Source organism: Oncorhynchus gorbuscha, linkage group LG01, assembly GCF_021184085.1.
Source record: "Oncorhynchus gorbuscha isolate QuinsamMale2020 ecotype Even-year linkage group LG01, OgorEven_v1.0, whole genome shotgun sequence".
In the NCBI taxonomy this organism is placed as follows: domain Eukaryota; kingdom Metazoa; phylum Chordata; class Actinopteri; order Salmoniformes; family Salmonidae; genus Oncorhynchus; species Oncorhynchus gorbuscha.
The window spans coordinates 5,286,738-5,301,555 of record NC_060173.1 but is presented as its reverse complement, the minus strand read 5'-3'; the positions used below and the strand labels follow the sequence as shown (position 1 = coordinate 5,301,555).

The 14,818-nt window shown below is 44.2% G+C and overlaps 1 protein-coding gene across 1 annotated transcript in view; it reads right to left on the bottom strand.

The window, feature by feature from the left end:
• The window catches only part of LOC124038671 (DNA-binding protein RFX7-like), a 34,868-nt gene extending 24,964 nt beyond the window's left edge, over positions 1 to 9,904 (bottom strand). Inside the window, exons 1-2 of the mRNA XM_046354788.1 lie at positions 9,419 to 9,904; positions 7,190 to 7,223 (exon numbers count right to left, since the gene is read on the bottom strand). Of these exons, the coding sequence (XP_046210744.1) occupies positions 7,190 to 7,223; positions 9,419 to 9,555 (171 nt within the window). The 5' untranslated portion in view covers positions 9,556 to 9,904. The remainder of the gene's footprint in view (positions 1 to 7,189; positions 7,224 to 9,418) is intronic.
• Between the last annotated feature and the right edge of the window lie 4,914 nt (positions 9,905 to 14,818).

Sequence of the window (14,818 nt, the reverse complement as noted above, 5' to 3'; positions counted from 1 at the left end):
TACTACACATGTTGCTGGCTCACTGACAACACGTCTTAGATTCCTACTACACATGTTGCTGGCTCACTGACAACACGTCTTAGATTCCTACTACACATGTTGCTGGCTCACTGACAACACGTCTTAGATTCCTACTACACATGTTGCTGGCCAACTGACAACACGTCTTAGATTCCTACTACACATGTTGCTGGCTCACTGACAACACGTCTTAGATTCCTACTACACATGTTGCTGGCTCACTGACAACACGTCTTAGATTCCTACTACACATGTTGCTGGCTCACTGACAACACGTCTTAGATTCCTACTACACATGTTGCTGGCCAACTGACAACACGTCTTAGATTCCTACTACACATGTTGCTGGCTCACTGACAACACGTCTTAGATTCCTACTACACATGTTGCTGGCTCACTGACAACACGTCTTAGATTCCTACTACACATGTTGCTGGCTCACTGACAACACGTCTTAGATTCCTACTACACATGTTGCTGGCCAACTGACAACACGTCTTAGATTCCTACTACACATGTTGCTGGCTCACTGACAACACGTCTTAGATTCCTACTACACATGTTGCTGGCTCACTGACAACACGTCTTAGATTCCTACTACACATGTTGCTGGCTCACTGACACACACGTCTTAGATTCCTACTACACATGTTGCTGGCTCACTGACAACACGTCTTAGATTCCTACTACACATGTTGCTGGCTCACTGACAACACGTCTTAGATTCCTACTACACATGTTGCTGGCTCACTGACAACACGTCTTAGATTCCTACTACACATGTTGCTGGCTCACTGACAACACGTCTTAGATTCCTACTACACATGTTGCTGGCTCACTGACAACACGTCTTAGATTCCTACTACACATGTTGCTGGCTCACTGACAACACGTCTTAGATTCCTACTACACATGTTGCTGGCTCACTGACAACACGTCTTAGATTCCTACTACACATGTTGCTGGCTCACTGACAACACGTCTTAGATTCCTACTACACATGTTGCTGGCTCACTGACAACACGTCTTAGATTCCTACTACACATGTTGCTGGCTCACTGACAACACGTCTTAGATTCCTACTACACATGTTGCTGGCTCACTGACAACACGTCTTAGATTCCTACTACACATGTTGCTGGCTCACTGACAACACGTCTTAGATTCCTACTACACATGTTGCTGGCTCACTGACAACACGTCTTAGATTCCTTACACATGTTGCTGGATTGACAACTACTACACATGTTGCTGGCTCACTGACAACACGTCTTAGATTCCTACTACACATGTTGCTGGCTCACTGACAACACGTCTTAGATTCCTACTACACATGTTGCTGGCTCACTGACAACACGTCTTAGATTCCTACTACACATGTTGCTGGCTCACTGACAACACGTCTTAGATTCCTACTACACATGTTGCTGGCTCTGACTGACTTAGATTCCTACGTCATGTTGCTTCCTGACAACACGTCTTACACATGTTGCTGGCTCACTGACAACACGTCTTAGATTCCTACTACACATGTTGCTGGCTCACTGACAACACGTCTTAGATTCCTACTACACATGTTGCTGGCTCACTGACAACACGTCTTAGATTCCTACTACACATGTTGCTGGCTCACTGACAACACGTCTTAGATTCCTACTACACATGTTGCTGGCTCACTGACAACACGTCTTAGATTCCTACTACACATGTTGCTGGCTCACTGACAACACGTCTTAGATTCCTACTACACATGTTGCTGGCTCACTGACAACACGTCTTAGATTCCTACTACACATGTTGCTGGCTCACTGACAACACGTCTTAGATTCCTACTACACATGTTGCTGGCTCACTGACAACACGTCTTAGATTCCTACTACACATGTTGCTGGCTCACTGACAACACGTCTTAGATTCCTACTACACATGTTGCTGGCTCACTGACAACACGTCTTAGATTCCTACTACACATGTTGCTGGCTCACTGACAACACGTCTTAGATTCCTACTACACATGTTGCTGGCTCACTGACAACACGTCTTAGATTCCTACTACACATGTTGCTGGCTCACTGACAACACGTCTTAGATTCCTACTACACATGTTGCTGGCTCACTGACAACACGTCTTAGATTCCTACTACACATGTTGCTGGCTCACTGACAACACGTCTTAGATTCCTACTACACATGTTGCTGGCTCACTGACAACACGTCTTAGATTCCTACTACACATGTTGCTGGCTCACTGACAACACGTCTTAGATTCCTACTACACATGTTGCTGGCTCACTGACAACACGTCTTAGATTCCTACTACACATGTTGCTGGCTCACTGACAACACGTCTTAGATTCCTACTACACATGTTGCTGGCTCACTGACAACACGTCTTAGATTCCTACTACACATGTTGCTGGCTCACTGACAACACGTCTTAGATTCCTACTACACATGTTGCTGGCTCACTGACAACACGTCTTAGATTCCTACTACACATGTTGCTGGCTCACTGACAACACGTCTTAGATTCCTACTACACATGTTGCTGGCTCACTGACAACACGTCTTAGATTCCTACTACACATGTTGCTGGCTCACTGACAACACGTCTTAGATTCCTACTACACATGTTGCTGGCTCACTGACAACACGTCTTAGATTCCTACTACACATGTTGCTGGCTCACTGACAACACGTCTTAGATTCCTACTACACATGTTGCTGGCTCACTGACAACACGTCTTAGATTCCTACTACACATGTTGCTGGCTCACTGACAACACGTCTTAGATTCCTACTACACATGTTGCTGGCTCACTGACAACACGTCTTAGATTCCTACTACACATGTTGCTGGCTCACTGACAACACGTCTTAGATTCCTACTACACATGTTGCTGGCTCACTGACAACACGTCTTAGATTCCTACTACACATGTTGCTGGCTCACTGACAACACGTCTTAGATTCCTACTACACATGTTGCTGGCTCACTGACAACACGTCTTAGATTCCTACTACACATGTTGCTGGCTCACTGACAACACGTCTTAGATTCCTACTACACATGTTGCTGGCTCACTGACAACACGTCTTAGATTCCTACTACACATGTTGCTGGCTCACTGACAACACGTCTTAGATTCCTACTACACATGTTGCTGGCTCACTGACAACACGTCTTAGATTCCTACTACACATGTTGCTGGCTCACTGACAACACGTCTTAGATTCCTACTACACATGTTGCTGGCTCACTGACAACACGTCTTAGATTCCTACTACACATGTTGCTGGCTCACTGACAACACGTCTTAGATTCCTACTACACATGTTGCTGGCTCACTGACAACACGTCTTAGATTCCTACTACACATGTTGCTGGCTCACTGACAACACGTCTTAGATTCCTACTACACATGTTGCTGGCTCACTGACAACACGTCTTAGATTCCTACTACACATGTTGCTGGCTCACTGACAACACGTCTTAGATTCCTACTACACATGTTGCTGGCTCACTGACAACACGTCTTAGATTCCTACTACACATGTTGCTGGCTCACTGACAACACGTCTTAGATTCCTACTACACATGTTGCTGGCTCACTGACAACACGTCTTAGATTCCTACTACACATGTTGCTGGCTCACTGACAACACGTCTTAGATTCCTACTACACATGTTGCTGGCTCACTGACAACACGTCTTAGATTCCTACTACACATGTTGCTGGCTCACTGACAACACGTCTTAGATTCCTACTACACATGTTGCTGGCTCACTGACAACACGTCTTAGATTCCTACTACACATGTTGCTGGCTCACTGACAACACGTCTTAGATTCCTACTACACATGTTGCTGGCTCACTGACAACACGTCTTAGATTCCTACTACACATGTTGCTGGCTCACTGACAACACGTCTTAGATTCCTACTACACATGTTGCTGGCTCACTGACAACACGTCTTAGATTCCTACTACACATGTTGCTGGCTCACTAACAACACATCTTAGATTCCTACTACACATGTTGCTGGCCAACTGACAACACGTCTTAGATTCCTACTACACAACAGACGACACCCCGCCTCCTTTTCAATTGGTTTCTAAAGTTTTCATGAATATCACCACTTCCTTCTCTATTTGCCTCTTTGTTGTTTAGGGAAGCAATACTTATGAATGAGATGAGAGTTGTCAGCCGATCAGCTGAGAATAAAAAAGCAATTTACTGGATTTCACCACCGCCCGCTTGTTAGCCGTCTCCTGCTTGTTAGCCGTTGTTAGCCGTCGCCCGCTTGTTAGCCGTTGTTAGCCGCCCTCCTGCTTGTTAGCCGTTGCCCGCTTGTTAGCCGTCGCCCGCTTGTTAGCCGTCGCCCGCTTGTTAGCCGCCGCCCGCTTGTTAGCCGTCGCCCGCTTGTTAGCCGCCGCCCGCTTGTTAGCCGTCGCCCGCTTGTTAGCCGTCTCCAGCTTGTTAGCCGTCGCCCTCTTGCAAGCCGTCTCCCTCTTGTTAGCCGTCTCCCTCTTGTTAGCCGTCTCCCGCTTGTTAGCCGTCGCCCTCTTGTTAGCCGTCTCCCGCTTGTTAGCCGTCGCCCTCTTGTTAGCCGTCTCCCGCTTGTTAGCCGTCGCCCTCTTGTTAGCCGTCTTCTGCTTGTTAGCCGTCGCCCTCTTGTTAGCCGTCTCCTGCTTGTTAGCCGTCGCCCTCTTGTTAGCCGTCGCCCTCTTGTTAGCCGTCGCCCGCTTGTTAGCCGTCGCCCTCTTGTTAGCCGTCGCCCGCTTGTTAGCCGTCTCCCGCTTGTTAGCCGTCTCCCGCTTGTTAGCCGTCGCCCGCTTGTTAGCCATCACCCGCTTGTTAGCCGTCTCCCGCTTGTTAGCCGTCTCCCGCTTGTTAGCCGTCTCCCGCTTGTTAGCCGTCGCCCGCTTGTTAGCCGTCTCCCGCTTGTTAGCCGTCGCCCGCTTGTTAGCCATCACCCGCTTGTTAGCCGTCTCCCGCTTGTTAGCCGTCTCCCGCTTGTTAGCCGTCTCCCGCTTGTTAGCCGTCGCCCTCTTGTTAGCCGTCTCCCGCTTGTTAGCCGTCGCCCTCTTGTTAGCCGTCTCCTGCTTGTTAGCCGTCTCCCTCTTGTTAGCCGTCTCCCGCTTGTTAGCCGTCTCCCTCTTGTTAGCCGTCTCCCGCTTGCTAGCCGTCGCCCGCTTGTTAGCCGTCGCCCTCTTGTTAGCCGTCGCCCTCTTGTTAGCCGTCGCCCTCTTGTTAGCCGTCTCCTGCTTGTTAGCCGTCTCCCGCTTGTTAGCCGTCGCCCTCTTGTTAGCCGTCGCCCTCTTGTTAGCCGTCTCCCGCTTGTTAGCCGTCTCCCTCTTGTTAGCCGTCTCCCGCTTGTTAGCCGTCTCCCTCCTGTTAGCCGTCTCCCGCTTGTTAGCCGTCGCCCGTTTGTTAGCCGTCTCCCGCTTGTTAGCCGTCGCCCGCTTGTTAGCCATCACCCGCTTGTTAGCCGTCTCCCGATTGTTAGCCGTCGCCCGCTTGTTAGCCGTCGCCCTCTTGTTAGCCGTCGCCCTCTTGTTAGCCGTCTCCCGCTTGTTAGCCGTCTCCCGCTTGTTAGCCGTCTCCCGCTTGTTAGCCGTCTCCCGCTTGTTAGCCGTCTCCCGCTTGTTAGCCGTCGCCCTCTTGTTAGCCGTCTCCCGCTTGTTAGCAGTCGCCCTCTTGTTAGCCGTCGCCCGCTTGTTAGCCATCACCCGCTTGTTAGCCGTCTCCCGCTTGTTAGCCGTCTCCCGCTTGTTAGCCGTCGCCCTCTTGTTAGCCGTCTCCCGCTTGTTAGCCGTCGCCCTCTTGTTAGCTGTCTCCCGCTTGTTAGCCGTCTCCCTCTTGTTAGCCGTCTCCCGCTTGTTAGCCGTCTCCCGCTTGTTAGCCGTCTCCCGCTTGTTAGCCGTCGCCCGCTTGTTAGCCATCACCCGCTTGTTAGCCGTTGTTAGCCGTCGCCCGCTTGTTAGCCGTTGTTAGCCGCCCTCCTGCTGGTTAGCCGTCGCCTGCTTGTTAGCCGTCTCCCGCTTGTTAGCCGCCGCCGGCTTGTTAGCCGTTGTTAGCCGCCCTTCTGCTTGTTAGCCGTCGCCCGCTTGTTAGCCGTCTCCCACTTGTTAGCCGTCGCCTGCTTGTTAGCCGTCGCCCTCTTGTTAGCCGTCGCCCGCTTGTTAGCCGTCGCCCTCTTGTTAGCCGTCGCCCGCTTGTTAGCCGTCGCCCGCTTGTTAGACGTCGCCTGCTTGTTAGCCGTCGCCCGCTTGTTAGCCGCCGCCCTCTTGTTAGCCGCCGCCCGCCACTGTCTTTTCTAACAATTTAGGCTAGTCTATAGGCTTATTATTACCAGGATTGTGTTCATTAAGCACCCAAATGGACCGACATTGTAAGGACCTACATGGACTTGTCCGATAAGAATCTAATGTTTTTTGCATTTCGTTGAAACACCACTTTGCTTTGGTTGTGCCCTGATGAACACGACCCAGGTTAAGACTTTGTGTCTGATGATGACACAGCGTAACATGATCAAGCCAACACCAGACCAGACAGAGACATGACAGAATCTTAGCACAGCCACTCATTACTCTGAGACACGGGGTGACAGGTTGAACAGACCAGACAGGGAGACTCTCTGTCACGCTCTCTAAGTTGACACAGACAAGCTACTGTAGATATAATAATAATAATAACACATTCAGTGATCCCTTCAGAGTTTGGTTCAATTCCATTTTTCAATTACAGTGAATCCAGAAAGTAAACCAAATTCCAATTCTAATACCAAAATGTCTTCATTGAAAAGCATTCAAAAGAATTTGAAATTTCAGTGTTCTTCCTGAATTGGAATTTAAATGGAATTGACACCAAACTTCGATAGCTTTATCAGCCTTATGACATTATGAAGGCTCATAACTACATGCAGGTATAACCTATATTATACCGACATCATTTAAATCAAGTGTTACTGAAACACAGTTGTACTAGCAATTTCTGGTATTTCTATGCCATATTCTTCAAAAACCCACAAGGAAATCTAAAGTATCACTAGTTTGGTGCATTCCGGTAGATGTGCACCTTTAAACTAGTGTAAAGTCTTGTTTTTTCACTCTGCATCTAAGACATAAGCTGATATCTATCTATGGCAATCACAACTACTCACCAATATGTTGTCCACTTTTGACTGGACAGACTTGCTACAATGAGAGAGAGAAAAATAGAGAGAGAGAGAAGGGGGGGGAATAGAGAGAGAGAGAGAGAGAGAGAGAGAGAGAGAGAGAGAGAGAGAGGAGAGAAGGGGGAGAGAGGGGGGAATATATAGAGAGAGAGAGGGGGAGAGAGAAGGGGGGGAATAGAGAGAGAGAAGGGGGAGAGAGAAAGGGAAAGAGACAGTGGAAAAAGGCAGTAGCATAACAAACATGTTCTCAGGTCAGTACAAGCCCTCAATTCCATACAACAGCATGTTGCGTTTACATCATAGCAATAGAATCTAGAAAGGGCCCTATGGCCTACCTACACCCTATTCACGGGTGATAGGATATGATAGCATATGATGTGATAGAATATGATGTGATAGAATATGACAAGATATAATAGGATAAGATTTGATAGGATATGATGTGATAGGATATGATAGCATATGATGTGATAGAATATGACAAGATATGATATAATATGACAAGGTATGATATGGTAGAATATGATATGATAGAATATGATAGGATATGTTATGATAGGATATAATAATATAAGGATATGATAGATATGATATGAAGGGATATGATAGGATATGATATGATAGGATATGATACGATAGGATATGAAGGGATATGATAGAATATGATATGATAGGATATGATAGGATATGATATGATAGGATATGATAGAATATGATATGATAGAATATGATATGATAGAATATGATATGAAAGGATATGATAGAATATGATATGAAGGGATATGATATGATAGAATATGATATGAAGGGATATGATAGAATATGATATGATAGGATATGATATGATAGGATATGATACGATAGGATATGATAGGATATGATATGATAGGATATGATAGGATATGATAGGATATGATAGGATATGATATGATAGGATATGATAGGATATGATAGGATATGATAGGAAGGGATATGATAGAATAGGATATGATAGAATATGATATGATAGGATATGATAGGATATGATATGATAGAATATGATATGATATGATACGATAGGATATGATAAAGTATTATATGATAGGATATGATAAAGTATTATATGATAGGATATGATAGAATATGATATGATAGGATATGATAGAATATGATATGATAGAATATGATAGGATATGATAAAGTATTATATGATAGGATATGATAGAATATGATATGATAGGATATGCTAGAATATGATATGATAGAATATGATAGGATATGATAAAGTATTATATGATAGGATATGATAGAATATGATATGATATGATTGGCCTAAGCAAAGTGGTGTATATCCCACCTAGCCACGGTAGTTGTATTATTATATAGGATAGGTCTCATCAACAAGAATAGCGAACAAGTCCATGCTGTGCCCAAACACTGGATTCAATGGCATTATGGGTAATTTATGTCATGGACATATAGCTGGCTAATCATACTGTAGGTTTATGACTATCATTAGCTATGCATGCATACATGTAGCTAGCTAGCTATTACACACACATGACATTATCAATGTTAGCTAGCTAGTTGTCATGTTGTAGCTAGCAAGCTACAGAGTGTGTGTGTGTGTGTGTGTGTGTGTTTGTGTGTACAGACAGCTATTTCACTGTCTGGAAAATTGGCTAGCTATCTAGGCTAACTAGCAGCAATCATTTCACAACCAGCCCCACAGCCCAAGCAAGGAGATAAGACCAATATTAGCTAGTTAGCTAGCTAACAAACTAAACGCAATTCATATTCTACTACTAGCTAGTTAAAAACACATAATTTTAGTTAGCTATTAGCTAGCTACATATGGATTAGCTAACGAATCCAATATCTAAATGAGAGCGAGCTCCTGATCTGTCATCATGTTGTACCTGTGCAGCACTGTAGCTAATTTATAAGCGAGTGAAGTGTGTATAGTGTGTGTGTGTGTGTGTGTGTGTGTGTGTGTGTGTGTGTGTGTGTGTGTGTGTGTGTGTGTGTGTGTGTGTGTGTGTGTGTGTGTGTGTGTGTGAATGTGTGTGTGTGTGTGTGTGTGTGTGTGTGTGTGTGTGTGTGTGTGTGTGTGTGTGTGTGTGTGTGTGTGTGTGTGTGTGTGTGTGTGTGTGTGTGTGTGTGTGTGTGTGTGTGTGTGTGTGTGTGTGTGTGTGTGTGTGCATTGGTCTTAGAATGCATTGCTACATGTCTTACCAAATTGAATTCTTAATTTTGTACTGCAACGCATTGGCCTCAGGGCCCTGGAGTTCTGGTACTAGTGTTGGAAAAGAGCCCAATACCGAGTTGAGCTTCAGCTGACCATGTTGTTGTTGTTCATCTTCATCGGCCATCACGGCGATATTCTCATTGAGGGGAGGTGGTTTGGTCGGGGGTGGGGGAAGGGGTTTAACAAGTAGGCCTGATTCTGTATGCCTTGATATAGCGCTGCATCCTGGCTGTGTGGCTGTGCATGACGCCGGAGCGGAGTACCCACCGTTTGATGATGCGGAGCGTATAATCTCTGAATAACCATCCACCCCTTTAGCTAGGAGAACCTACTGGATCGACGATAGACCATGTCGGTTAAGGCTATGATTTGACAGCACTTGAAATGTATAAAAGAAAAGAAAACAGCATGCGGGAATAAATAAATAAATAAAAGTGATTTATTTGCAGAGAGAAGCTGACCACTGCCGCAATCAGCGAGCGCGCCTGCAGCAGGCTCCGGCTCCAGAGGCGCATGCGCGGTAACTGATGGAACGGAATGAAGCTGACAATATAATTCCGCCCAGATACAGCATCAATATTTCGTTTATTAAATTGATAATAACAGTATAGTAACTGTATAATGACCGTTGTAGTAATAACATTATTATAGCAGTATAACATTATAATAAGAGTATTTGAATAAAGTCTTTACCAGTGGTGGAAAAAGTACCCCATTTTCATTCTTGGACCGATTTTCAAGTTCTCTATTTAAAAAATGTAGTTAATTTAATCTGATTGCGTGATTTTGGATCCAAACAGGGCATCTGAACACACAACATACATTTGGATGATTTTCATTACATTTTGGGTGTTTTATTTAACTTTTGTTCACCTGTGATGTTCCCTTGACCAGTGATTAGAAATGAATGGGTGAGACTGCAATTAGTGTCTACAATTGATCAGATGGACACACTTCCTCTCCCAGACCCCCATGTGTGTGTGTGTGTGTGTGTGTGTGTGTGTGTGTGTGTGTGTGTGTGTGTGTGTGTGTGTGTGTGTGTGTGTGTGTGTGTGTGTGTGTGTGTGTGTGTGTGTGTGTGTGTGTGTGTGTGTGTGTGTGTGTGTGTGTGTGTGTGTGTGTGTGTTCCCCAATATAATATTTTCCCCACGGGAAACACACCAGTTGGCATTCTCACAAACAATCGCAACATTGTTTCAATAATATATAGATATTTTCTTGCAGCTCTGGTATATAAAGCTCTTTTGAGGCCTTGCTCACAATTCATTCTGTGGCAACACAAAGATCAAACGATATACTGTATCTGAGGCTCCTGATGAGGTAGCGTAGTGAGGCGCCAGGTAGCCTAGTGGTTAGAGTGCATTGGGCCAGTACCCGGAAAGGTTTCTAGATCGAATCCCCGAGCTGACAAGGTAAAAAATCTGTCGTTCTACCCCTGAACAAGGCTGTCATTGAAAATAATAATTTGTTCTTAACTAATTTGCCTAGTTAAATAAAGGTTAAATAAACAAAGTAGACTGATAAATAGCACAATATTTTTCATCTGAGTACTTGTTATAGTCAAAAAACGAGTTGTATGAGCTCAGGTCAATGAGGCCTACAGGTCATAAATATCAAATAGAAGTTCAAAACTTGTAATGTTCACAAGAACTTAAATTGCTAAAACGATGTAACACAACATTAGATAATAATATATGTATTATTATGGAGTTATAATCAGATATAATGGGGACCTGAAACACAGAATGAATTAACACCAAACGAACACAACAGGAGGGTTAATAGAAAATGACTCAAGTAAAAGAGGACAATCATACCTGAGTAAAAGTTTTTTTAAAGTATTTGGTTTCAAATGTACTTAAGTATCAAAAGTAAACGTAATTGTTAAAATGTACTTAAGTATCAAAAGTAAACGTAATTGTTAAAATGTACTTAAGTATCAAAAGTAAACCTAATTGTTAAAATGTACTTAAGTATCAAAAGTAAAAGTAATTGTTAAAATGTACTTAAGTATCAAAAGTAAAAGTAATTGTTAAAATGTACTTAAGTATCAACAGTAAAAGTATAAATCATTTCAAATTCCTTATGTTAAGCAAACAAGACTGCACCATTTTCTAGTTTTTATTTATTTAAGAACTTAGTTCACAAACAAAGCATTTGTGTTTAGTGAGTCAGCCAGATCAGATGCAATAGGGATGACCAGGGATTTTATTTTTTAAGTGCGTGAATTTTACTATTTTCCTGTCCCGTTAAGCATTCAAAATGTAACTAGTGCTTTTTTGGTGAAAAGGAAAATGTATCGAGTAGAAAGTACATGATTTTCTTTAGGAATGTAGTGGAGTAAAAGTTGTCAAAATTATAAATAGTAAAGTAAAGTAAAGTACAAATACCCCCAAAAACTACTTAAGTAGTACTTTAAAGTAATTTTTCTTTTAAAATAATTTTTCTTTACACCACTGGTCTTTACTCAACTGAAGCTAATGTGCAACCAACAATTATTTTCCGCTAGTTCTTGAATGTTTTGCGACCAGAATTAGGACTACCATAATGTTACGGGAATTATATTGTTATCGAGTCAATTCAGTACACGTGACGGATACCGAAAAAAATATATATACGTTTTATTCACACTGAAATTGAAGTATTACTAACTTTACTGTCAATAAATGTAGCTAGGCAGGCTGAGCTAATTACATATTTTACTTGTCCAATATTGCCATCTTCTTGTCAACTCTGGTGTTGCAGTTTTTTCCTTTATTGTCATTATTACAGTAGGCCAGTAGGGGGCACTTTCCCCTCAAATTAGACCCTATGATTGTGATTGGAGACATTGACGTTGCTCTGTGTAGGATGGCTCTGTGGTCACGTAACTCTTGTTTCAAGAGTAGGGGTGTTAACCCGGTGTACTGATAACATGTATAATGGTTTATGACGCCGTTATAAACTTTCCTCAACTGACCCTCAAACAACCATGACCACCTAAAACCTAATCCTCCAATTGGCTCATTCATCGCCTCTCATCTGTCCTATCGTGTAAATTATAATATCCTGTGTTTTCAATCAACCGTTGGTAGAATAAGGTTTATTTATATAAAATATTCCAAAATGTTGTTTTCTCACTCTCTTTCACTTTCTCTTTCTTTCCTTCATGGGAATTCTTCTCTATGCATTGACTTCCCAGTCAATCTCCTGTCACTTCTCATCTGAGTCCAGCAGAGAGGAGAGAATGTCATCTGACCGTTTGTTTGTCCATTTTGTCCTTTAGGTAACGGATGTGAAACGCTCGTTTAGTTAGCGGTGGTGCAAGGGCCGCGGCTTTTGTGGAGCGATGGGTAACGATGCTTCGTGGGTGACTGTTGTTGATGTGTGCAGAGGGTCCCTGGTTCACGCCCGGGTATGGGCAAGGGGACGGTCTAAAGTTATACTGTTACATTTAGGTTATTTTGGATATTTCATTTGTAACGTTCCAGAATGATCTTCCTCAGGGCAATCTGCATGTTTCCATTCATGCACAGCACCTCTGACAATCCCATGACATACATCCTATCTTTGAAAGACCAATAAACGATTTATGAATAGTGTACATAGATAATTATTTACAACCTGTATAATGGTTTATAACACCATTATATAAACATTTATAAGCACTTACCAATGGCTTATCAATTAACATGTTTTTATTTATTTAACCAATCACTTGTTGTCTTTCTGTTTATTGATTATCTTATTCATTACCTATAAAGAGTTTTGAGCATGCGAAACAAACCAATCAATAGTGTGACTGTGCCGTCGTCCAAAATGGCACCCTACATTGTGTTCCCTATGTAGCGCACTACCTTTGTAAATATTTTCTTAACTCTTTCTTGAACTGCACTGTTGTTTTTACGGCTTGTAAAAATAAGCAATTCACGGTCAAGTCTACACTTGTTGTAATCGGGATCATGTGACAAATAAAGTTTGATTTTGATTTGTGGTTCGTTTACTGGTTACCAGGGTCACAATGGGATATGTCCCAAATGGAACCCTATTCCCTATGTGGCCTGGTCAAAATAATTTTTGGGGGTCTCATTTGAAGTCTGATAAAAACATAGTTCAGCCATAAAATGTTTTTAGAGGAAAGCTTGAGGAAATTATTATTTTGAGTTTATAATCCTGACATTTTTTTCGGTAAAACTTTGACATCTAAATTAACGTTGCGTTGCCAAGCAACTGGTAATGACGTGTCAATGTCAGCTCAGCCACCCTGCAGCTGTTTTCTTCACGTTTTTTTGTTTTCTAGAGTGATCTATCTAACTAGGTGTATCTGAGGCAGGGCTGAGGGCAACACAGTGCAGAGGGTCAAATGTGCTGCTAACACCTCTAGTGTCACGAATCCCGCTTCCCGAGTCTGTGTTTGCCTGTGTTTCCGGTGTCCTGGAGTGTGTTTCCGGTGTCCTGGAGTGTGTTTCCGGTGTCCTGGAGTGTGTTTCCGGTGTCCTGGAGAAGCTCGCATCCCTACAAGTACGGAGCTGAGGGGAACGCACCTCAGTACCTCCAGGCTCTGATCAGGCCCTACACTAAGGGCAGGTTCATCCAATTCCTGGTGTTTCCGGTGTCCTGGAGTGTGTATCCGGTGTCCTGGAGTGTGTGTCCGGTGTCCTGGAGTGTGTGTCCGGTGTCCTGGAGTGTGTTTCCGGTGTCCTGGAGTGTGTTTCCTTCTAGAGTGTCCTGGAGTGTGTATCCGGTGTCCTGGAGTGTGTTTCCGGTGTCCTGGAGTGTGTTTCCGGTGTCCTGGAGTGTGTTTCCGGTGTCCTGGAGTGTGTTTCCGGTGTCCTGGAGTGTGTGTCCGGTGTCCTGGAGTGTGTGTCCGGTGTCCTGGAGTGTGTTTCCGGTGTCCTGGAGTGTGTTTCCGGTGTCCTGGAGTGTGTTTCCGGTGTCCTGGAGTGTGTTTCCGGTGTCCTGGAGTGTGTTTCCGGTGTCCTGGAGTGTGTTTCCGGTGTCCTGGAGTGTGTTTCCGGTGTCCTGGAGTGTGTGTCCGGTGTCCTGGAGTGTGTTTCCGGTGTCCTGGAGTGTGTGTCCGGTGTCCTGGAGTGTGTTTCCGGTGTCCTGGAGTGTGTTTCCGGTGTCCTGGAGTGTGTGTCCGGTGTCCTGGAGTGTGTTTCCGGTGTCCTGGAGTGTGTGTCCGGTGTCCTGGAGTGTGTTTCCGGTGTCCTGGAGTGTGTGTCCGGTGTCCTGGAGTGTGTTTCCGGTGTCCTGGAGTGTGTTTCCGGTGTCCTGGAACGCACCCTGTCTGGTTGCCGGGCGAATTAGCTTGTTGGGAGATCGATGTTCACCCGCACCTGTATCCCATCAGCTATCTGCACACCTGTCCTGATCATCACCTCTCCCCTTCAAAAGCTCTGACCTGA